The sequence below is a fragment of the Paramormyrops kingsleyae genome, chromosome 4 (genome assembly GCF_048594095.1).
Source record: "Paramormyrops kingsleyae isolate MSU_618 chromosome 4, PKINGS_0.4, whole genome shotgun sequence".
Taxonomy (NCBI): domain Eukaryota; kingdom Metazoa; phylum Chordata; class Actinopteri; order Osteoglossiformes; family Mormyridae; genus Paramormyrops; species Paramormyrops kingsleyae.
This window is the reverse complement of record NC_132800.1, coordinates 13,574,412-13,595,915: the sequence shown is the minus strand read 5'-3', so window position 1 is coordinate 13,595,915 and position 21,504 is coordinate 13,574,412. Positions and strand designations below refer to the sequence as shown.

At 53.4% G+C, this 21,504-nt stretch overlaps 1 protein-coding gene across 18 annotated transcripts in view; it reads left to right on the top strand.

Annotated features, from left to right (window-relative positions):
- Window positions 1-21,504, top strand: part of LOC111858558 (sickle tail protein homolog) — a 107,135-nt gene that overhangs the window by 76,376 nt on the left and 9,255 nt on the right. For 11 of the 18 annotated variants that reach the window (XM_072710706.1, XM_072710704.1, XM_072710702.1 and 8 more), the window contains 13 exons: window positions 1,245-1,325; window positions 1,865-2,057; window positions 4,641-4,839; window positions 6,893-6,986; window positions 11,046-11,737; window positions 12,380-12,484; window positions 13,295-13,383; window positions 14,512-14,663; window positions 16,419-16,594; window positions 18,750-18,865; window positions 19,155-19,302; window positions 20,208-20,592; window positions 20,927-21,134. In XM_072710706.1, the coding sequence (XP_072566807.1) occupies window positions 1,245-1,325; window positions 1,865-2,057; window positions 4,641-4,839; window positions 6,893-6,986; window positions 11,046-11,737; window positions 12,380-12,484; window positions 13,295-13,383; window positions 14,512-14,663; window positions 16,419-16,594; window positions 18,750-18,865; window positions 19,155-19,302; window positions 20,208-20,592; window positions 20,927-21,134 (2,638 nt within the window). Of the gene's footprint in view, window positions 1-1,244; window positions 1,326-1,864; window positions 2,058-2,418; window positions 2,601-2,697; window positions 2,939-4,640; window positions 4,840-6,892; window positions 6,987-11,045; window positions 11,738-12,379; window positions 12,485-13,294; window positions 13,384-14,511; window positions 14,664-16,418; window positions 16,595-18,749; window positions 18,866-19,154; window positions 19,303-20,207; window positions 20,593-20,926; window positions 21,135-21,504 lie in introns of those variants that run through there. The other 7 variants (XM_072710713.1, XM_072710707.1, XM_072710712.1 and 4 more) reach the window with 5 other exon arrangements.

Genomic DNA, 21,504 nt, shown 5'->3' with positions numbered 1-21,504 from the left:
TAACAATTAACCGGGATAATAATAATAATAATAATAATCCTGCTTTTTGAAACTGGTCCCTGGTATTGTTAAATGGCTTTCCACCTTGCTGTACTGGAACGCTGTTAACTCGAGTGTGACGTCATTCCCAGTTCCGGATTCACACCTCTGAGGTAAATGGAACGCAGCATGAGCACTGGTGAGGTTCAGCTTGAACTGTGGCTTCAGTGGGCAGCGTGTCTCCCACCTGCGGCCCCTCGGATATCCCGATAGTAAAGGGCTGGCCCTCTGACTCAAAACACCCACGACAAAGCCCCCCCCCCTCCAAATGGTGACGAGATATAATTGTGGGTGTTGACGTCTATGTGGGTCTGTGTGTCATTAAGTTTGTTTGTTTCTATTGCCGCATTGTGATTAAATGCAGAAATGCATTCTTGTGTGCAGTGTTGACTCAGGTGAGGATACGTTCACAGCCAATGTGGTAAGACGGGCCCAACTGGGTTCTGTCCTCTCTGTCAAATCCCTGTGAAGGCTTGTAGGCCTTCAGGGGAAACATGGTGCTGTACCACGGTTAGACTGTCGTTTCTGTAATAAAGCTGTCGGGCTCTACTGTAACTGGGGAGTTTTCAACCCAAGTTTCCCAGACCCCTGTGCAGCAGGTCGGACCATGTGGCCTAAGATCAAGGGTTGAGACTGACGTTTTTAGAATCACCCATAAATCATTGCATCGGTTCCACGGTTTCTGAGGGAGTGTTCTCTGTGGCCCTTGGCAAACTAACTTGAACCAGTTTTGCCGTCTCTCTGGTTCTTGTGCTGTTCTGGTCTTACCTGCGGATATTTGCTGATTCGTCCTCGCAGCCTGGCTCCCAGGTGGATAACAGAACGTATGCAGAGTTCCTGCTCTCGGTTGCTCTGTGTTTATTTCGTTAGGCCTGGCAGTCAGAGCTGGACATTTAGTGGCTTCAGGCTTCTGCTGACCTCCTGCTCTTTTCTCTGTGCTCGTTTCATTGCGCCTAATGACTCCTGTTCTCCCCACTCAGAGGTCAACATTCTGTGGGCATCTGGTGACCTTCTACTCTCTCTCTCTGTTCATTTTGGTAGGCCTGATGCCGTATGCTGTCCTCACTAAGAGCCGGACGTTTCAGAGGCTATCACTAACCTCCTGCTCTTTCTCTACATCTCTGTGTTCGTTTAGTTAGGCCTGACACATGCCATTCCTCCTCACTCTGATCCTCTGCTCTCTTTCTACGTCTTCACTGTGTTAGGCCTTACAGTGCATGCTGTCCTCTCTGCACTCGGAGCTGGACATCCAGAGGTACTTGCTGAGAATCGAAACGTCCCAGAAAGTTAGTAGCCCCTTCCCCTTTCTCACCTGCATCCACGTGTGTGTGTGTGTGTGTGTGTGTGTGTGCGTGCGCGCCTCCGTGTGGAGGTCCAGCTAACTCCATGGGGCTGCTTCCATCCGATGATTTGCTATTGGCCCGCATATTCCTTTTGGATCTTTAGACCTCGGTTGGTGTAGCACTGATCATTCAGTGTCCCCCTGCATGGTCTCCTGGAATTAGGAAGCTAATCGCCTGTTGGTTCACACCCTGGGAGGGTTTTGGACGCGTCCTTGTGGCTGTACTCTAACGCTCATGTGTTTTCTTGCGACCAACTGCATCCTGCAGACGCTCTTAAATGCCAGAGGTCACACGGTGACTCGGCCCGGCTGGGCCAAAGCAGATTGTGGCCTGATAAGGGTGAGACGGCGTTTCCTTTTGTGTGGATCTTGACATTGCTGTGTTGGTGAGCCCGCTTTTCGCACTAACGCTTTCACAACCGTGCCCCCCCCCCCCCCCCACACACCTGGACATTGATAGTCTCCCTCCCACTCGGCCTACAGAGCAGAAGCCCCAAACACTCGACGCCCCCTAAGCCGGCGGCGGACCTGGGTGAGCACTTCCCAGCGGACTCACTGGACTCGCTGGAGACTATGTCGGACCTAGACGGCCCCTGCGCCTTCACCCGGGGCATCCGCTCACGGGCCAGCCTGCCGGTGGTGCGTTCCACCAACCAGACCAAGGATCGCTCGCTAGGTAACTGTAACCGCCACCCCGCCTGCTCGCTTCACATTCAGGCTGTCTGCAGCAGTACAGTAGCCTGATCACATGACTGTGGCTCATGGTCACATGATCACTCACTTCCTGTTGGCGTCAGTGCGCTTTTCTGCAGTGTCTCCCTATGATGATGGTGGTGATGATGATGATGATCATCATCATAAAGGCATTGTTCTGGTCATGGTCGTTCTCCCCACCAAAGTATCATCGTTTTCAGGGCCGATGGGGGAGCGGGGGGGGGGGCGTTGATTTTCCACTCGCAAGTCTTGCCAGGTCCGCGGTCTACCCAGGGAGCCAGCTGCGCTCGACACAAATGCTAAATATACCCCGTGAAAAGTGCGAGCTCTGGGACGGCATGGGGAGAGGGGGCCCCGGCCAAGGGGGAAGGAGGGAGGGGGAGCTACAGAGAGAGAGAGAGAGAGAGAGAGAGAGAGAGCTAGAGAAAGCGAGGGAACGGGAGGCCAGGCGCATTTTCAGCCTGCGGTGCAGGATCGTCAGACGGAGGCCCAGGAGTCCCGCTGTGTGAGTCTCTGCTTTTACTCTGTGTCTATCATGCTGGGGCTGTTTTTTGGGGGGAGTGGTTAGAAGTGTGGTCCTGATAGAGTTTGATGCCGGTTAGGATGATCGTAGGTTCTCCCAGGACAGACAGGACCTCGGAACCGCCACGACGCGTGACCCGGACTCGGACCCGCGGCCAAGAGGCCGGTCCGCCGCCCTCCCGGCCCACGGGCCGGCGCCTCCACGTTCCCATCGCTTCCGTGATGTCCAGGGGCGTTTAAAAGGAAGCGCTTTCGGAAGCGGGTCGTTGGCGTCCGGCCCGGACCGTGTAACTGGACAAAAAGCAGAGTATCCCATCCAAAGTGAGTGCTATCGATGAGTAATTTGACTCTTTGCCCAGCTGAGGGGGTGTAGTACCGTGTTGATGTTTAGTTTGAACAGGGCCCCCCTCCCCCAGAACATCTGGCCACAGCTGGACGAACGCGGCTCCTCGCTTTGGAGGGAGGTTGGTGTAGCTCCCATCCGCCAGCCCAGCAGCGGGCTGAACCGGCAGAGTTTGGCGTGAAATGAAAGCAGGGTGACGGGTGAGGGTGACGTCAGCTGGTGGGGGGGGGGAGGCGGCAGTAGAATTAAGCTAGAACCCAAAATCTTCAGGTTAGGTCTTGCTATGGAGATCACAGACTAAAGCTCTCTGTGCAAGCGAGACACCAAGAAGCCGATTTTTTTTCTTTTAAAGACGAATCTTTCCGGAAATGACCTCCCGCTACCACAGCGGACATGCTGCACGTAACATAAGAGAGTGTAAGTCTGTGGGGTGTACAGGGGAGAGCACTCCAAGCACTGCAGTGGGGTGTACAGGGGAGAGCACTCCAAGCACTGCAGTGGGGTGTACAGGGGAGAGCACTCCAAGCACTCCAGTGGGGTGTACAGGGGAGAGCACTCCAAGCACTCCAGTGGGGTGTACAGGGGAGAGCACTCCAAGCACTGCAGTGGGGTGTACAGGGGAGAGCACTCCAAGCACTGCAGTGGGGTGTACAGGGGAGAGCACTCCCTGCACTGCAGTGGGGTGTACAGGGGAGAGCACTCCCTGCACTGCAGTGGGGTGTACAGGGGAGAGCACTCCAAGCACTCCAGTGGGGTGTACAGGGGAGAGCACTCCAAGCACTGCAGTGGGGTGTACAGGGGAGAGCACTCCAAGCACTGCAGTGGGGTGTACAGGGGAGAGCACTCCAAGCACTCCAGTGGGGTGTACAGGGGAGAGCACTCCAAGCACTGCAGTGGGGTGTACAGGGGAGAGCACTCCAAGCACTGCAGTGGGGTGTACAGGGGAGAGCACTCCAAGCACTGCAGTGGGGTGTACAGGGGAGAGCACTCCAAGCACTGGCTGTGTGTTACCGGTTATTTAAGTGTCTGTGTGGGTTTGGGGCCTGATGGGAGGGGTGGGGGGGGTGCACTGTGGGGCACAGATTAAAGACACTGAAAACTACCATCAACCACAGGGCGTGTCGTTCCTGGAGCGAGACACAGACACACACACACACACACACACACACACACTGTTTGTGCAGAATTCCCCACAGACAGGTTTTAGTGCTCGGAGGAGAAGCTGAAGGTATTTGTTCTGTGTAGAGTTACACCATCCTCACTATGTGTGCCCCCCCCCCTCCCCAATATCCGGGGATATTTTTTACCATCAAAAACAAAAAGAGAATGAAATAGGAGAACGTGAGCAGAGGATCACACACACGCAGTCACGTGCGTACTCAGGCCCGGCCGTGTCCAACCCCGCCTCCTGTTCTGGCAGCATCGGTGTGTGTGTGTGTGTGTGTGTGTGGGGGGGGGGGCTCACAGATCTGTGAAAAAATGCATGAGCTGTGGTCACCTGCTCCCCTGCTTCGCCTCAGCCCACTCCCTCCCTCCTTCCCTCCCCCTCTTTCTCCATCTCCCTTTTTCTTTCGTTCCCCCTCTCCCATTTGTCAGCTGCCTGTGCGCACCTTTCCTTCCCAGTGACAGACCCCGGGATAGATCACGACCCCGCCTCTCCCCCTGCCCCCACCCCCCTAGGCGTGCTGTACCTGCAGTATGGCGACGACAGCCGGGTGATGCGGATGCCCAACGAGATCACGAGCGGCGACACCATCCGCGCCCTCTTCGTCAGCGCCTTCCCCCAGCAGCTCACCATGAAGATGCTCGACTCGCCCAGCATGGCCATCTACATCAAGGACGACATGCGCAACGTCTACTACGAGCTCTCCGACGTCAGGTGGGCGTGCGCCTATCCCGGCAGGACCCCTGTGGGTCGCCCTGCAGCAAGCCCGTCGTCAATGCCACTGCCTCCATACCCTGCAGATGTCCACAGGCACAACCCTGACCTTTACTGTAGGGGGTTGCGCGTGGCTCAGCATGTTAGGATGCTGTGCCTGTGATCAGAAGGGTGTTGGGTTGAATCCCAGGGTCAGCATAATGATTTTACTGTTGGGCCCTTGGCAAGGTCGTTAACACCCGAATCGCTGCGGTGACCCTGCTTACTCAGCTGTACGTCTCTTTGGATAAAGGTGTATGCTAGGTAATAGTATAATATTATGTAGATTGTGTTAGGACTTAGGGGACACACGATTGCTGTGACGTCACTGAATTCCCTGTCAGCGACTAGGATGAAGCGTATCGGCTGCCCACGCCTGCCTGGATTTCCTCCACAGGTCGTCCGGTGAGGTCTGGTCTTCCTGTAGCCGTTTCCTTTAACCATGGTGCACCAAAACCCGACCCAAATAGACCGGCGGTAAACCTGCAGCCCATCTAGCCAGGCCCCATCCCAGGCCGAGTTCCTTCTGTTTGTGTTTATCTCTTCCCTCCCCCACGCCGGCGGGGAGCGTCTCTCTGCATCCAGCTGAAGACAATAGCCGCGCTTGTGTGATTTTGAGGAGCGGCTTGCCGGGGATTTGAGCTGGGTACACATCGCAGGGCAGGGCGGGGCAGGAGGAGGAAGTGCGGTAGCTGGGGGGGGAGTGGGGGGGCAGCTTTTGTGTCCTAATTACAGAGCCGTCAGCAGTGAAAGGTGTCTCGGGTACCGGAGAAGGTTACAGGTCGCAGAGCTCTGTCGTCTGACCGTTTGTTCACTGTGGGACTGTCCCATCCCGGCCTGTCAGGGGTTAAAGCTAGTGCATACACACACACACACACACACACACACAGACACACACATACACACGGACTCGCATACCTATCTAAATGGGGACCGTACATTCATTTCTATGGGAAAAACCCTAATCCCAGCGACCCTTAACCCTACCCATCCCTAACCTTAACCATAAGTAACCAACCCAAATACAAGACTTTTGGCATTTTTACTTTTTTGATTGCATTCACAGACTTTTATAAAACCGAGGTTAACCCCCACCCAGCCTTAACCTTATCCGTAAGTAAGCAAACAAAACACAAGACTTTTGGCATTTTTACTTTTGCATTCACAGATCTTTGTGGGGACCTGGAAAATGGTCCCCACAGCGTCAAAAAAACTGTTTTTTATTACATTGTGAGGGACATTTGGTCCCCACAATTTAATATAAATGTAATCCACACACGCTCACACAATGGGGTGACCGCTGACCGCTGCTGAACTATGAACTCTGAGGGAGCGTCAGTGCTCTGCATCTTCACCTGGAGTTGGCTGCAGTGTGAGAGATGCCATTTCTGTGTGTGTGTGGTAGTGTGGGGGTGGGAAACTTTTTGGGGGGGGAGCTGTGTTGTTTCTTTTTTATTTAGCATTGCAGAATGGCAGATATTACACGGATTCCGGGTGGTCGTCTGTTTCCCGGCAGTGCTGTGTTGGAAAGGGGGGGCTTAGCTATGTCTTGTGCCCCCGTCCCACTTCCCCAGCCAAGACAAAACCCCCACCACCCCAGCCAGTGTGCTGTTCCCGGCAATGGAGCTCTGACAGAGACAAAAAGCATAGTGTTCATTTGGTTTCAGAAACCCAGCCCCCCCCCCCCCCAAAAAAAAGCTTTCCTTAACCTGGTATTCTTCAGATGGGTGTGACCCCACCCCATAAAAAACAGTGCCCTTTACCCTGTGCCACATTACTGACTTCACTGAATGCCCCCCCCCCCCCCGACTCTGGGGGTGGAAATTCCATTTGACCACCAGAGAGGATCCTGGGCCCAAATGAGCAGATCTCTATTGGCAAAACTCAGGCCCATTCATTATGGGATGGCCCTGACCATAAAGCCCACTACGCCGACGGCCATCTTTTAAACGTGTTTTTCTGTAACGTCACTCGGCTGTGTTCCGTGCTGACCATGTGACCTCGCTTCTTGCAGGAACATCACAGACCACGCCTGCCTGAAGGTCTACCACAAGGACCCCGTGCATGCCTTCAGCCACAGCCCACGGCCAGCCAATGGAGATGCCAGGGTGAGTGCCCCGAGCATGATGGGATACGCCCCCCCTCCACAGCTGGATCCTGCTCCATCTCTGTGTCACACACTTCAGTCTCGTCTCATTGCTCAGAACTACATCCACCTCTGGTCCACCCTCAAAGTGTCAGTGTCCACACTTTTCTGCCTGTTTCGGGACGCTTGCACACTTGGGAGAGTCTGGTGCAGTAGATGGTGGCTGTCTCCTATGTAGTGAAGCCTTTTATGTTATTCTAAGATCAGGGGTTTGGGTTACGGTTAGGGTTTGGATTAATAGGGTACGTTCCGTCATCTGAAGCGGCTTAGAAGTTTCAGATGTAGATAATTTTTTTGGTGTGAACCAGTCTTTTCAAAAGCACAACAGCGGCGCCCTTTGGAAGTGTTCTTGGTTGATGTTTCACGGACGTTCTCCGTCATCTCAATCCCCTGACGTCCGAACGCCACAGATGGAATGCAAGTTGTGACGGTGCAGGACAGCATGAGGAGTGGGGGATAAAATTCACACGGTGCTCATTTTCGGAAAAGGTCAGAGGTCACTTTGGAAAGGTCAGAGGTCAGCTCAGCCGGAGCAGCAGGGCGTGCTGGCTTAATTCCCCACCCGATGATACCTGTCAGGCTCCTGCAGTGTTTCCACTCAGGGTCACACAGTCGCCATTTCGGTTTTGCTTTCACTCTGGATGCTCGAGTCAATTGTCAGTAAACTGGAACAGCTTTTGTGATTTTGCGGGTTGCGGACTGTAGGTGGTTTATAAGGCGGGATCTGCCGGCTCCTGTGATTTGGGGTCAGGCTTCTGGGACTGGAGGGGAAGGGATGTCTCTGATCAGGGGGGCAGAGACTTGCACCCATAAAGAGCGAATGCCTTAAAGGGTAATTTTGGGTCTGTTCCATGTGAGGGTGTGGCGAAACAGGCAGATGTGTCATGGGGACGTCACCGGCGTGCTGAGCAGGGTCATATGACACCGGGTGACATACCAAAACTAATCTGTCAGCCTTTTTGCTTGAAGCAAAACAACCAACTCCTAGGGATCTACTTCTGAGTACTGAGTAATGAGTACTGAACAAAGAAAGCAAACGCCTGTGTCGCATGCATAGCTGGGACAGGAGCTCGACATGGCTTTTTATCGGTGATTAGGGTGCTGAGGACTCGTCACTTAACTTCTTTTAGCCCATGATGGATGGAGGACACACCTGCCCATCCCCTATCTGTCTACCTCGTGCCCATTTTTGCAAATCTTCCTGAAGGCATTCAGAAGACCAGCCTGTAACGATGGCTTATAAAACAGCAGAGTGACGCATCGAAGACGGCAAAACAATGACCTGTCGTCGTATCTAAATGGGAGGCAAGGCGGCTGTCACTGTCACTCAGGCTACTGCTGCTTGTGGATGGTGTGTCATTTTCCTCCAGCTGCCTATAGGGTTTATGGGGTCCCATTCGCCCTTGTTCAGTCTAGCTGGCCACATACAGTATACACCTCCCACTGTCAAATAATCCAATCTACGTTAGACCGTTGGCTTGATCGCATCCGCGAGCGCAGTTTGTGATCGATGGCGACGTTCCGATCATGTTAGCAGGTTGGTACCCATGGTGACGATCCCCTCATTGTACTGCCAGTGCTTGTAATTCCAGTTAGCAGTGATGGCTGGGAGTTCGGCCAGCTTTATGGAATCGCGCGTGGTGGCAAGAGCAGGTCAGCTGACTGGTGCGTCGGTGCTCACCTTTGTGTTATGAAGACAGATTGTTGACACGCCTGCCATCAGTAATCCCAGCTCGAGGGTGGTGGTGTGTACGCGGTGTACGAGCTGCGATAGCTTGCGGCGTCTGTAGACCCCGCCTCTCCAGGTGGCCACGCCCCCCCCGTGGCTCTACATTCGACCGCCTTTCCCGACCCGTTTGCTCATCCCTCTCTCTCCGTTGCTGCCTTTGCATACACTTTAGCTGCATGCCATTACCCAGTTCCACTGGAGTTGGTGTAGGCCGGTTCGTTGTCCTTTTGAAGTGCGTTTCTTGGCTACGCAGAGGGGGGGCTTGATTCCCAGCCTGTTGCTGCCAGCATCTCGGCAGAAAAGTCAGACCATGTGACTTAGTCTCAGGCTTGAAACGGAAGATGGGGTGACCCCAAAACGGAGAACAGAAGAGCCCAGACAGGGACCGCCAAAGGGGCAAACGTCCCTCCAACTGCCCCCTTTGTTAGGGTTGACCTTTTCGCAGCGGAGGCGCAAGATTACTTGGGGGGTCGCCGTAGGTGACTGTCAGGTCCCGACCATGAAAACAAACCCTCCCGCTTACCGAGAAAGGCTACGTGAAGCTGTAGGATGGAGTCACCCTCGTCTCTGGCTGAATGGAGCCTTTGTTTATGTATCCGGGCCGGGCTGCTTGCCGTTTTGGGTTTGTTTCTTGTTTACTGGCCCGCCGCGGTGTTCTTCCAACCCAAAAACTCCCCACGGGGCTTGTTCAGCCTGCCCGTCCATCCACGCCATGCAGCAGACCCGGATCATTGGGCAAATGCCGCCCCGCTGGGGTGGGGGAGGCGTGTCTGTGAACGGCACATTGAGGAGCGCCTGGTGTTTAGGAACAGAACATCCAGCCAGATCTCTTTTCGGGTCGGGGCCCACAGCTGTTCATGAACACAAGGGGTTACCTGACCTTACTGGGGTAGGGGGGATGATTGACACAGGACACCAACTGTTCTTTTCAACAGGAAAACAGACTTTATACTTGCCTGTAAGTTGAAGAATGAATATTATTATTAAAGCATCCATTCATTCATCCATCCATCCATTTTCGGCCGCTTATCCTGGCTTGTCGGGTACTTAAAGTATCAATTTTATTAAAAATTAAATGACAGCTTCATTCATTATTATTAAAGTATCATTTCATGTCACACGAGGTGAAAGGGTCGAAGGGCTAATCCCATTTATGATTTGTGCCGTTACCTGTAACTGCCGGTGTGGTGTAGCTATTGCGTGATGGCGCACTTTAATACTGCATCAAGCAAAATGATTATAGAGGGCAAGATGGCGGATGCTAATCACGTTAATGCTGATTCTGCTATGCCAATCACAGCATTGCTGATCATGCTAATGCAAATTACACCTATGCTAATCACGCTAATGCTAACGACGCTGGTGTAAGTTTCTACAGAGTATGTGTAGCAGGATTCGACCCAACTAACCTGTGCCGCCTGGTGCCGCTGCTCTCGGTTCAGTTTTCCTTTTTCCGGATGGGTCCGGACTCGCAGAGGGGCGGTGCCTCTGTCTCGCTGGAACAAACCTCTCCACCGGCCCGCCGCGGGCCCTAATGCTTTATGGAACTGTAACCGTGTTCTCTGCGGGCCCTCTCAGCCTGCCCGGACCCTCCCTGTTTGGGATTAACCGTTTATGGCCTGAGAACGAGCGCGTGGAGCTGCGTGGAACTCGGAGGTGGCTGATGTGGAGCCAGAGCCATCTGGCGCCACGTTCCGGGCCAGGCTACGAAATATACAGCCAGAGAAGCACGGCGCTAAATGAATGTCCACGTTTAGCTTCCACAAAGTATAGGCTCCTTAGCCCTGTACTTTAGAGATGGCGGTGTCTGCTTTGCCGCAGAGCGGGAGGCGTGCGAGCATGCCCGCTCTCTGTCACACTTTCTTGTTACTCACTTGTGTTTCGGTAGCTCGCTACACTGGTGAAACCGGCCCGCTGTCCTTTTTGTTATTTTTTATTTTTACCGGCGTTAAGCTACATGTGACAGCTGTCATGTCAAATCTGAATGAGGCTCATCCCAGGTCTCAGCTGGTTTCCCTGACACTCCAGAAGGCTCCATCGTCCCGGAGAAAGGAAGGGGGGGGGGGGGGACTTTGGGTTGGGGTGTTTTGAAACCTTAAGCGAAATTTAAGAGTGGTCGGGCCACTTCAGATACCGGTTGGTTCACGTAGGCAGAATACAGAAGAAAATAGGTGACCACCCAGGGTGCCTGAGCAAAAATGCACAGTGGCCAAAAACCCATAATCAAAGGGAATGCGTTTGTCCAGAAATTGGAGTAATTTAATGTTTTACTGCCCCCCCCCCCCCCCACAGATGATGTATGCCTCCCGGGATGGTCAGCACTCCCTAAGGCAGCCGCCCTCCCCCCACGTCATACAGGGCCCGCTGTCCCCTCCTTCCCCCCACTCCATGCCCCCCTCACCGTCCCGGATCCCCTATGGGCCACGCTCGGGCACCCTGCCGGGTGGAGCCACCCTCCCCAGGGAGCGGCTGGCCAATGTATCCCCCGGGCGGGCCGCGTCACCCTGCCCCAGCGCCATCCTGGAGCGGCGGGACGTCAAGCCGGACGACGACGTGGGCCTGAAGGGGGCGACGCTGGCACGCGGCGACTCGCTGTACGGGGACCCCTACCTGCTGCATGAGGGCCGGCTCAGCATCGCCTCGTCGCACAGCAGTCACCCCGCCGACCTTGTGGACCATGTGCCCGTGCCACCTTACCAACGGCGGCCTGTGCCGAGCCCCTACGAGGACCCCGCCCTCTACAGGCAGAAATCCAGGAAGTTCGTGGACCCCCAGCTGCCCAGCCTGGCCTGCAAAACCCCGCCGCCGTCCCCGCACCGGGGTGAGGCCAGTCTCCAGCTGGAGCGGGCGTCGCCCATCCGCCAGTCTTTCCGGAAGGATAGCGTGGACAGCCTGGGTAAAGCCCGTGGGAGCATGACCTCTCCAGACCTCCTGCCGTTGCAAGGCCATGGGACCCCCCCATCCCCAAACGACCCCCAGACGAGGTAAGCCCCCCCAATCTCATCCGTCGTCTGCTCCCTCGCCAGCTTATGCCGCCGTATTTTCCATCATCATGAAACACTGCTCGGTGTTGGGGTCGACATAGAGGACCGGCCTACAGATCCTACTGTCCCTGAGAGCTCGTCTTCCTCAGATTGAATTTAAATCCCAAGAGCACCTTTCAAACACGTCAGTCTGTGCAGAACGTTCAGGCCTGTTTCCCACCCAGACTCCCCCCCCCCCCTCCCTCCCCCGGGGAGTACAACCGTTGGAAACTGTTGCTTTAACGATGTTCATTTTAAATCTGTAACACTGGGTTTTAACAGAGAACCCTTGTGCAAAAAATTCCACATTGCTTTTGGTCATTTTAATGTTTTATGCATTTTAAATTTTATGTATACTATATACTTCAAGGCTGTGGAATTTATTGTGCAATAAATTTTTTAAATAAAATTTCTGTATTATGTGCACACCTTAAACTCATTTCCCGTGTACTAGATAATATTTTTCTTAAGTGTTCCATTTCACAATACAGGCTAAGGAGAAAAGCAGAGATATCCAGAGCCCTTTTATTTTGACATTTTAGCAAGCTCCTAATCCCAGTGTAGGGATTTCACAGTAAAAGTCCCCTTTGCCATATCACACAGGCAGCGGATGAAGGCTATGGAGCAGCAGATTGCCAGCTTGACTGGATTGGTCCAGCACGCATTGATGAAGACGCCCGGCGTCCAGGGAACCAATGAGCTGAGCGGGTGAGTGGGGGCGTGTGCGGGGATGGGGGGTGGGTGTCAGGTGCGTGTGGGGTTGACTCGGGACGGGATTAGTGAAACTGAAGGGCGGCACATGAAACGCGAGATCAGCCCCCCCCCGCGCGTGGGTGGCTTAGGGTGTGTCCCTCTCAGAGGGATCCGCTGAGGGATTGTGTGTGTGTGTGTGTGTGTGTGTGTGTGTGTGTGGGTGGGACACTCAAGGTAACGCAAAACTGCACAAATACCGCAGCCACACCTTTATTTTTCGGTCACGCCAGTTTCCAGACCTACATGCCTTGAGCCAGCCGCCGTGTCCCCGCAAGTGACTGTTAAGCAGCCTGTTTCAGGTGCTGTTACGCAGATAAACTGTATTAATCCCAGAAGGGAAAAAGAGGCCTTAATGAAGCTGCCAGATGTTGGGAGGACAGAAACGCCTCGGATGTGTCAGATGCCTGAATTTAGGATGAGGCCTGTTATTCCAGCAGAGTGTGAGATCAGCGTCGCAGTGCCCTACTGTCTTCTCGTGTGCCCGCCCTTCCATAGCCCCGCCCATCGGCCAACCTGTCTCTGTAACCCTGCCCCCCCCCAGCTGGCCCGCCTTTCTGTCCATATTCCTCCTTGTTTGCCTGTCGACTTATTCATAACCCCGCCCATTTATCCACCCTTAGCCTCGCCCACCTATTGTCCATTTCCCCACCCGATTGGCCACCCGCTTGTCCGTGACTCTGCTCATTTGCCTGGCTTCCTCTCCCTTCACTGTTGATTGGCCCCTGTAGCTATGACTGACTCCTCTCCCTGCCTTTCTCTTTGCAGCGATTGGCCGCCAGGAGCATCGTCCCCAGTGCAGAGCGTGAGCTGTGCTGGTGAGGCTGTTAGCCCACTGGGCAACCTTCCTTGCACAGGTAAATCCCGCATGGGCCAGCTTTTACGTTACGTGTGCTGAAATCCGGAAGGGAACCAGTGCTGTGTTCCTTGTTGGATGCGGGGGAAGGAGCTTGACCTTAAGGAGTGTCGCAAAGGAAATTGGGTCGGCATTCGCGTTCCTGGCCGAGATGCATCGGAATTCCCGCAGATGTAGTTGGACCCGATTTTGGCTGCCCCCTCCCACCCCACCCAGCTGACTCCTTTTCTGGGATTGTGTGCCTGACCCCCTCCCGCCCAGTACAGACACATTGGGTGGGGGTGTTGTGTGTGTGTGTGTGGGGGGGTGGGTACGGCACAATGACTGGCTTCGCAGCAGAGAGTAGTCAGGCTGGGGGGGGGGGGGAGTTGAGGATTACTCCCATTCACTGCCTTGCATTCTTCACATTCCGCACCCCCCTCCCTGATGGGACAGCGGCAGGCGTCCCAGTCCAGCTCGGTGTCGCCGTTTGGGGACAGTGATTCTGTGGTGTGTGGTGACACTGATGCCTTTTTGGGTCCGATTGCAAACAAACAGCGACATCACATCCAGCATCAGTCAGCATCTGGCCAAGAACCTGTCAAACCCCAGGACTTTGGGGAAACACCAAGCTTGGAATTTGCCCCGAGTGCCCCCAGGCGCAGGTGCTGGAAGAGCCATGAGGAGGGGGGGGGGGGCCCGCTGTCATTCAATGCTGCAGAACACTCAGCTCCGATAGGATGTGTCCTTGTTCTTCTCAAGCTCTGCCTCCCCCCTTCCTAAAATCCCCTGAGGCCCTTATCAGGGGCTGTGCTGGACCTGCTCTTTCTTGGCACTGTGTGTGTGTGTGTGTGTGTGTGTGTGTGTGTGTGTGTGTGTGTCCACTCTGAATCCAGCCCAGCTGATAACTGCTCTCTGCATTTCAGGTTTTAGTCCTTTACTTCGGAGGGATTCTGTTTTTCGGCAGAGCGAAGGTCTCTCTGCGTGCAGAGCCCTTTAATTATTATTTACACATCACCCAAAGCTCATTTAACCCACTTATGCCACTGGATTTAACAAACCTGTTGGAGTTTTTGTGCCGTTTGTGCTTGACTCAGGGCATCTACTCTTTCGGGCGCTTAGCTTCATCCACCCCCTTGTTTATCCGCAGCAGTGTCCCCAGTACACGGGCTCCAGCTGGAGAGCACCCCTACTCCCCCCCCGACGCCGTTAGACCACGCCTCCATTCAGCTCAGCCTGACCCATTTCAGATGCAGTGTGGGGGACCTCCGGCTGCAGCTGGACCAGATGCGGCAGATGCAGGTGAGGCCGCCGCTCCTTTCAGTGTCTGCGAACCTGCCTGTGCTCTCTGGCTCCTCCTATCTTCCCTTTTGTGCATCACTCTTTAATACAGCTGGATGGATGTAGGCAGCTCAAGGGTACAACAGCAGGCCCTGGAGTTCCATTAACAGGGTATCCGTGACAAGGGTTCTGTGAACAGGGTTTCTGTGACGAGGGTTCCGTGAACAGGGTTTCCGTGACGAGGGTTCCGTAAACAGGGTTTCTGTGATGAGGGTTCCGTAAACAGGGTTTCCGTGACGAGGTTTCCCTGAACAGGGTTTCCGTGATGAGGGTTCCGTGAACAGGGTTTCCGTGGCGAGGGTTCCGTGAACAGGGTTTCTATGATGAGGGTTCCGTGAACAGGGTTTCCGTGACGAGGGTTCTATGAACAGGGTTTCTGTGATGAGGGTTCCGTAAACAGGGTTTCCATGACGAGGGTTCCGTGAACTGGGTTTCCGTGACGAGGGTTCCGTGAACAGGATTTCTATGATGAGGGTTCTGTGAACAGGGTTTCCGTGAACAGGATTTCCGTGACGAGGGTTCTATGAACAGGGTTTCTGTGATGAGGGTTATATGAACAGAGTTTCCATGGTGAGTGGTTTCATCGCCAGGGATTCCTTGATGAAGTGTTTCGTGAACAAAGGCTCAGTGACAAGCGTTTCCATGACGCAGAGGTTCCGCAAGCAGGGCTCCCATGACAACAGCCTCCCATTTGCGCGGCCTGTCAAATGTTATCAGCGTTGTTGCACACGTCAACTTTTGACAGGCAGTGTGTGCAGATCCACTTTGAGGGCGAACTGGAGAACACCTTCAAGAGAATGCTTCCCCAGTGCTGTCTGATCTTCACGTTATATACATATCAGCATGCTTGTGAAACAGGCTTACGGTGCTTTCTGTGCTGCTGCTTGTAATCTGGGGACATGTAGCAGTGCTGCGTACCACCACTTGCTTGAGGTCCCTGAGGTTGGTCCTCTGCTGGTCACAAAGAGTCACTACACCCCAAAAGTGACTTTTTTTTTTGCATGGGGCCACAGAAGCAAACAGAACAAATACATGCTTGGGAATGCGTAATTTATATCCCCTCGTGATTGGCTGCTGTGTTATGCAGCAGGGGAAATCTGAAAAGGGTAAGGGGTGGGGGGGGGTGCTCGTTTTAGATGAGGGGTATGGTTATCTCTGGTAGAATGCGTCACACACGTGTATTTCTGATAAGCAAATGTCATTAACAGGGATAGACACTGCTTTGTGTGACTTTCCCTACAAGAACTTTTCTGCCACAATGTCACCTCTCTTTATATTTGCATGTAATCAATCAGGAAGTTCCTGGGTTAAGAACGCATGACTTACGGACAACTTGTACTTACACAAACGGACCGCCGTAAAGCCTATTATATTAAAAATCCAGGATAAATACAATGGTTTGCAATAACAAACACACACGCGACTTTGTGACTTTCTTGAAAATATTGTGCGGCTTCAGCAGTCCGTCAGCGTGAGGTACAGTTCTGTGCTGTCTGTACATACATGTATTATTATCAGTATTATTACTTACCTATAAATACGACTTGGACTGACTTATGGAACACATCCCGTTTGCAGCCTGTATTGTATTTAGGGGGTGAAACGAGGAATCACATTCAGGTTTTAAGTAGCAGTCATAGGGATGTCCCTGATTGTGTGTGTGTGTGTGTGTGTGTGTGTGTGTGTGTGTGTGTGTGTACACGTTCTTTCACACAGCTCCAGAACCAGGAGACCCTGCAGCTGATGCTGAAGGACGCAGAGCAGGAGATCGGCCACAAGGTGGCGGAGACGCTACAGCGGTTGGAGGATCCAGTGCAGAAGCAGAGGGCCCTGGTGGAGGAGGAGCGTCACAAGTATCTGGGCATGGAGGAGAAGGTGCTGGCACAGCTGGGGTAGGTACTGGGTGTGTGGGGGGGAGGGGGCAGGGGCACAGCTGGGGTAGGTACTGGGTGTGGGGGGAGAGGGCAGGGGCACAGCTGGGGTAGGTACTGGGTGTGTGGGGGGCAGGGGCACAGCTGGGGTAGGTACTGGGTGTGTGGGGGGGAGGGGGCAGGGGCACAGCTGGGGTAGGTACTGGGTGTGTGGGGGGGAGGGGGCAGGGGCACAGCTGGGGTAGGTACTGGGTGTGTGGGGGGGAGGGGGCAGGGGCACAGCTGGGGTAGGTACTGGGTATGGGGGGAGAGGGCAGGGGCACTGCTGGGGTAGGTACTGGGTGTGGGGGGAGAGGGCAGGGGCACTGCTGGGGTAGGTACTGGGTGTGGGGGGGAGAGGGCAGGGGCACTGCTGGGGTAGGTACTGGGTGTGGGGGGGAGGGCAGGGGCACAGCTGGGGTAGGTACTGGGTGTGGGGGGGAGGGCAGGGGCACAGCTGGGGTAGGTACTGGGTGTGGGGGGGAGGGCAGGGGCACAGCTGGGGTAGGTACTGGGTGTGTGGGGGGGGTGTATAGGCAGATTTCTGAGCAGATGGAAGGGCCCCAACATCCCCATTCTTGGTCCCCCCCCCTCCCCGAGTGGTGAGTAAATGGGGTATGGCTTCTGTTCAGTCAAACCTGGTAGCATGAGATAATTACCAGCACTACACCCCCCCCGGAAATAACCTTCCACTGCAAACAGTGACCAATCCGTTTTTAGATCAGACGTTTAAGCGGCAAGGTCAGACTGTACATCCAACAGACAGCGGTAAACATGATGAATATCACACAGAAACCTGTCGAGGGGGGGGGGGGGGTGTTGGCATTGGTGCCGGGCCAGGAGCCTCGTCAGCTCTGCGGCTTCTGCTCAAAAGGCCTCAGGAAAAAAATCATCAGGAAAGCCAAACTCAAACTATGGAGTCCAGGATGACAAGGGGAGAGATTTTTCTTTTTTTCCAGCATAAACAGAATGGATATTTCTGAAAGTTGTGACCTCATCTCCCAACAGTTAAGCTCAAAATACTTTTGTGGATTAGGCATATTTTAAGTACTTAAGTGTAGATGTGTGTAGGTGCATGTGGGGGGAGGGGCGGGGTCAAAGGTCAGATACGTTTGTCGGGATGCCACAGGAGAGCGTCAAGCCTCGTTAGTGGGTTTAACGCTCACTGCGCGCCAAAAGTTTGCCCCTGTTAAACTGGTAAAACTTGGTTCCACTCTGCTAGTCACGAAATTGACACTCCCCCGGGGTGCAGGGTGGGAACGGCGTGTCAGTTGTGAAACAAAGGCTTTAGTTTAATCCTCTGCGGGCCTGTTCACGTTTCCACCTGCTGGTGGAGCACGTAATCTGGCAATCTCCTGTCAGGAGTTTTGGCTGGTGCCAAAAGGACGCACATCTGTCATTATGGTCCCAGAGGCTCCAGGGGCTGATGGGAATTGTAGTTCAGTTAAATGTCCAGCTCAAAATGTACTGAAGTGGCACAGAGGTTTGGCTTGTCTGCAGCCTCAGTGTCTCGCCTATGGTTCATGGCCCCCAGCTGCACAGTAGATCTAACACCAGGACTGGAAGATGGCGAGGTTTCATCGTGCAGTTTCTATTTGCTATATTGCATGTAATATGTAGGACTGTTTCTTTTAAAGGAAGATGGGCTTTGCTCTCACTAGGCTGGCAATTTGTCAAGTCTCACATCTGCAAGACACTCAAAGGTTAAAGCATAATGAAACAGATGTACTAACACTGCCCCCCAGTGTCTGTAATTATGTACTACAGGTGCTGCTCATTCTTACCTCAAAGATTTTTTTAAATTTTTTGCCAGTATAAATATTCCTGAATGGGGTAAAGACACTAAACTGAAGTAAGTAGTTTTCCTTAACAAACACGCACGCGACTTTGTGACATTCTTGAAAATATTGTGCGGCTTCAGCAGTCCTATGGTTAATTCCTTAAATGACTCAATTTTTTTCTTTATTGAAGCCACAAAGACCAGTGAGGAATCAGTTGCGTATAACTGAGATTTTTATTGACAATTTAAATTGCTGCCACCTCCCAGCCCCCTGATGCCTGTCTTCTGCTGTGAGGCCGGCCAGGTTCGACTCGCAGGCTGACTGGTGACGGATCTGTGGCCCGCTTCGCTTTGCAGGGACCTGGAGGGGTACGTGGAGAGCCTGCGGACAGATGGGTCCGTCACCCTCAAAGACGTGGAGGATGGAGCAGTGGGCCTCCAGAAGGTCGGCGAGGCCCTGGCGGCGCTCAGAGGTACGCCGAGCAAAATCTGAGCCCGGTTGGGGGGTGAGGTGGAGTTTGATGACATTAAGGTGAATTCACAGGCGTAAGCAAATCTTGGGCTCCATCCACTGCGTCCCACTAATCTTCAGAACATGGTACATTCTGCTCTGAACTCCATTTTCTCGAAGCTTCCGTGGGTCAGACACTCAGATTTTATTTGGAAAGGTGGATTAGTCACAGGGTTGGTGTTGACAGGATGGGGGGAATGTTTCGGCGCCAGCTGGGATGTTTGGACCCAGATTTTCTTTGCTCCCCGCAGGAGAATTCCCGGCCCTGCAGGCCAAGATGCGGGCGGTGCTGCGGGTGGAGGTGGAGGCAGTGCGCTTCCTGAAAGAGGAGCCCCACAAGCTGGACAGCATGCTGAAGAGGGTGAAGATCTTGACCACCATGCTGGGAGGCCTCCAGAGGTAATGAGGTTCCCTGCTGTTGGACCCTTGAACATAAGTCATAGGTCATGGACATTTTCTTTAGTCACGCCATTGATACTGAGGAGCAGGCTGGTCACCCGGTGATGCTGGATCTGCTTGTCCTTCAGGGCTCGGCTTTAGGTGTCTATCCCAAGACAGGTACAACAGCAGTGTCTCAATGGGAATCAGACTCCTGCAGGGAGGGGTCTGTCTCTGGCCTCTAGGTTGAGAGCATTGGGGGTGAAAATAAGTCTCATAAGGTATCTGTGTAGGTCTTGTTCTTCCCCCATGGCTGTGAGGAAGTTTTCATTCATTAGAGTGGTCTGTCCTCTCCATGGACACCCTGTTGTCTGCCCTCCCCCCCCCCCACCCCACCCCACCACCACTTCTGTCCAGTTCTACCAAGGATTATTAGCTCAGCCTAGAGGTCATCAACTGTATGGTTGTTGGTTTGAGGCTCAGGAGGGTTTCGCTGTTGTGCTATTGAGACGGAAATTTAGCAGTTGAGCAGGCACAGGATACAAGGCAGTGGATTCCCTGAGATTGCATGCCAGTCCAACGCAGGGTACATCGACACACACTACACGCTAATTAAAGATAATTCCATGCACAGACACTGCAGGAAGGATTCAAACCCATAACCCTGTTAAGCTGAAAATACTTCTGTGTATTTAGCACATTTTAAGCACTTAAAGTCAACTCCCTAATGCGAGGAAGTATTAAAAAGAAAAGATTAAAAGTTTCTCCACTTTCTTTCTGCAGTATTTTCTGGATTTGAGCACATGTACAGGTAACATGAGGACAAGCGTAGATGGCTGCAGTCTCCTAGCAGCCAATCAGTGACCAGTGCGTTAGCCACTGAGTTGCCTACTTAAGATTGTCCCGCCTCCTTTCCCGCCGCATAGGAATGGCACAGTGGAAGATCAGGAAGTCTCTGTGCCCAGGATGGAGCTGGAGACGGAGCCCCTGGAGGCAGATATCCCAGAGCTGGCCCGTTCGCCACCTACCCACCTGCCTGAAGGCCAGGGCTCTGCCATCCGCTCTGAGTTCATGTCTCAAGCCCCGCTGATCATCCACCAGACTCTGAGTTCTCCTGTCCAGGGGCAACAGGCCCAGAAGTCCATTGCCCCTATGTGCCAGGCTAGCCCCCCTTCCACACCGGTAGCCCCGCCCACCCGGGAACGTCCCACCCCCATCCCGGAGTCGCCAGCTACCGACACCAGGGCCCTCTTCATTGAGGAGATCCACACCAGGAGGGAAAAGAGCCAGCAGAGGGCCATGTCTATCGAGGTAGGCCCCAGACTGGGTGCTTCCCAAAGATGTGACTCGTCCCAGCATTTCTAAGCTTGTGTTGTTGACCTTTCGCCCTATGAAGGATTTTTTTTTAGCACATTTTGCATTTTAATGTGTTTTAGCATTTTAGCTCATTTTGGAATTTTATATTTACCATTTGATGTGTTTAGTTCTATTAGAGCTTCACTGAATGACCCCGGGAATCACATTCCAGGAAAACCTATCACATCTATAAAGTCAGAGTCAACATAATAAATTAACATGGGGGGAGAAAGAACTATGCTGAGCGCTGACACATCGCATGTGACTCATCACCGCTCATTCCCAACAGGCCGCGGAGCGTGACTGGGAGGAAAAGAGGCAGAACATGACCCACTACGATGGCAAGGACTTCGAGAAGGTCCTCCAGGAGGCTCAGGCCAACATGATGAAGGGCTTCCCCAGCATGGAGCGGACAGGTCAGGATGAGGCCTCTCCAGCGCCCCCTGCTGACCAGCCGAATGAGGTCGACGCCCAGGAAGTGGTGTGCCCTCCCTCAGGTGAGAGCTTTGACCCACCTTAGAGCTGGGGCCTCAGCAAGTTCGTCTTGAAATCTGAACGCACCAAGCCAAGTATGTTATATGAGCAGAAGGCACTGTTTTCTAGATGTTTCTCAGGCAAGACGCTGCTCTTAGGTAGGCTGATGGCCACCACCAATGAGAGGATGACTCTGGTAACTCCGCTTTGGCTCTGGTGATGAATGCAAACATAACTGTACTGCTTTTCAGCAACAGTAGTCTACATTAAAGTTGCAAAGGGGTGGAAAATTTCCAGAAACCTGACACTTTGCATTCCATGGGAAGTTAAGCTGGAGAATTTTGGAGATATTCCAATTTGGAAACTTTACATGGGAATTAACAGGAATATATG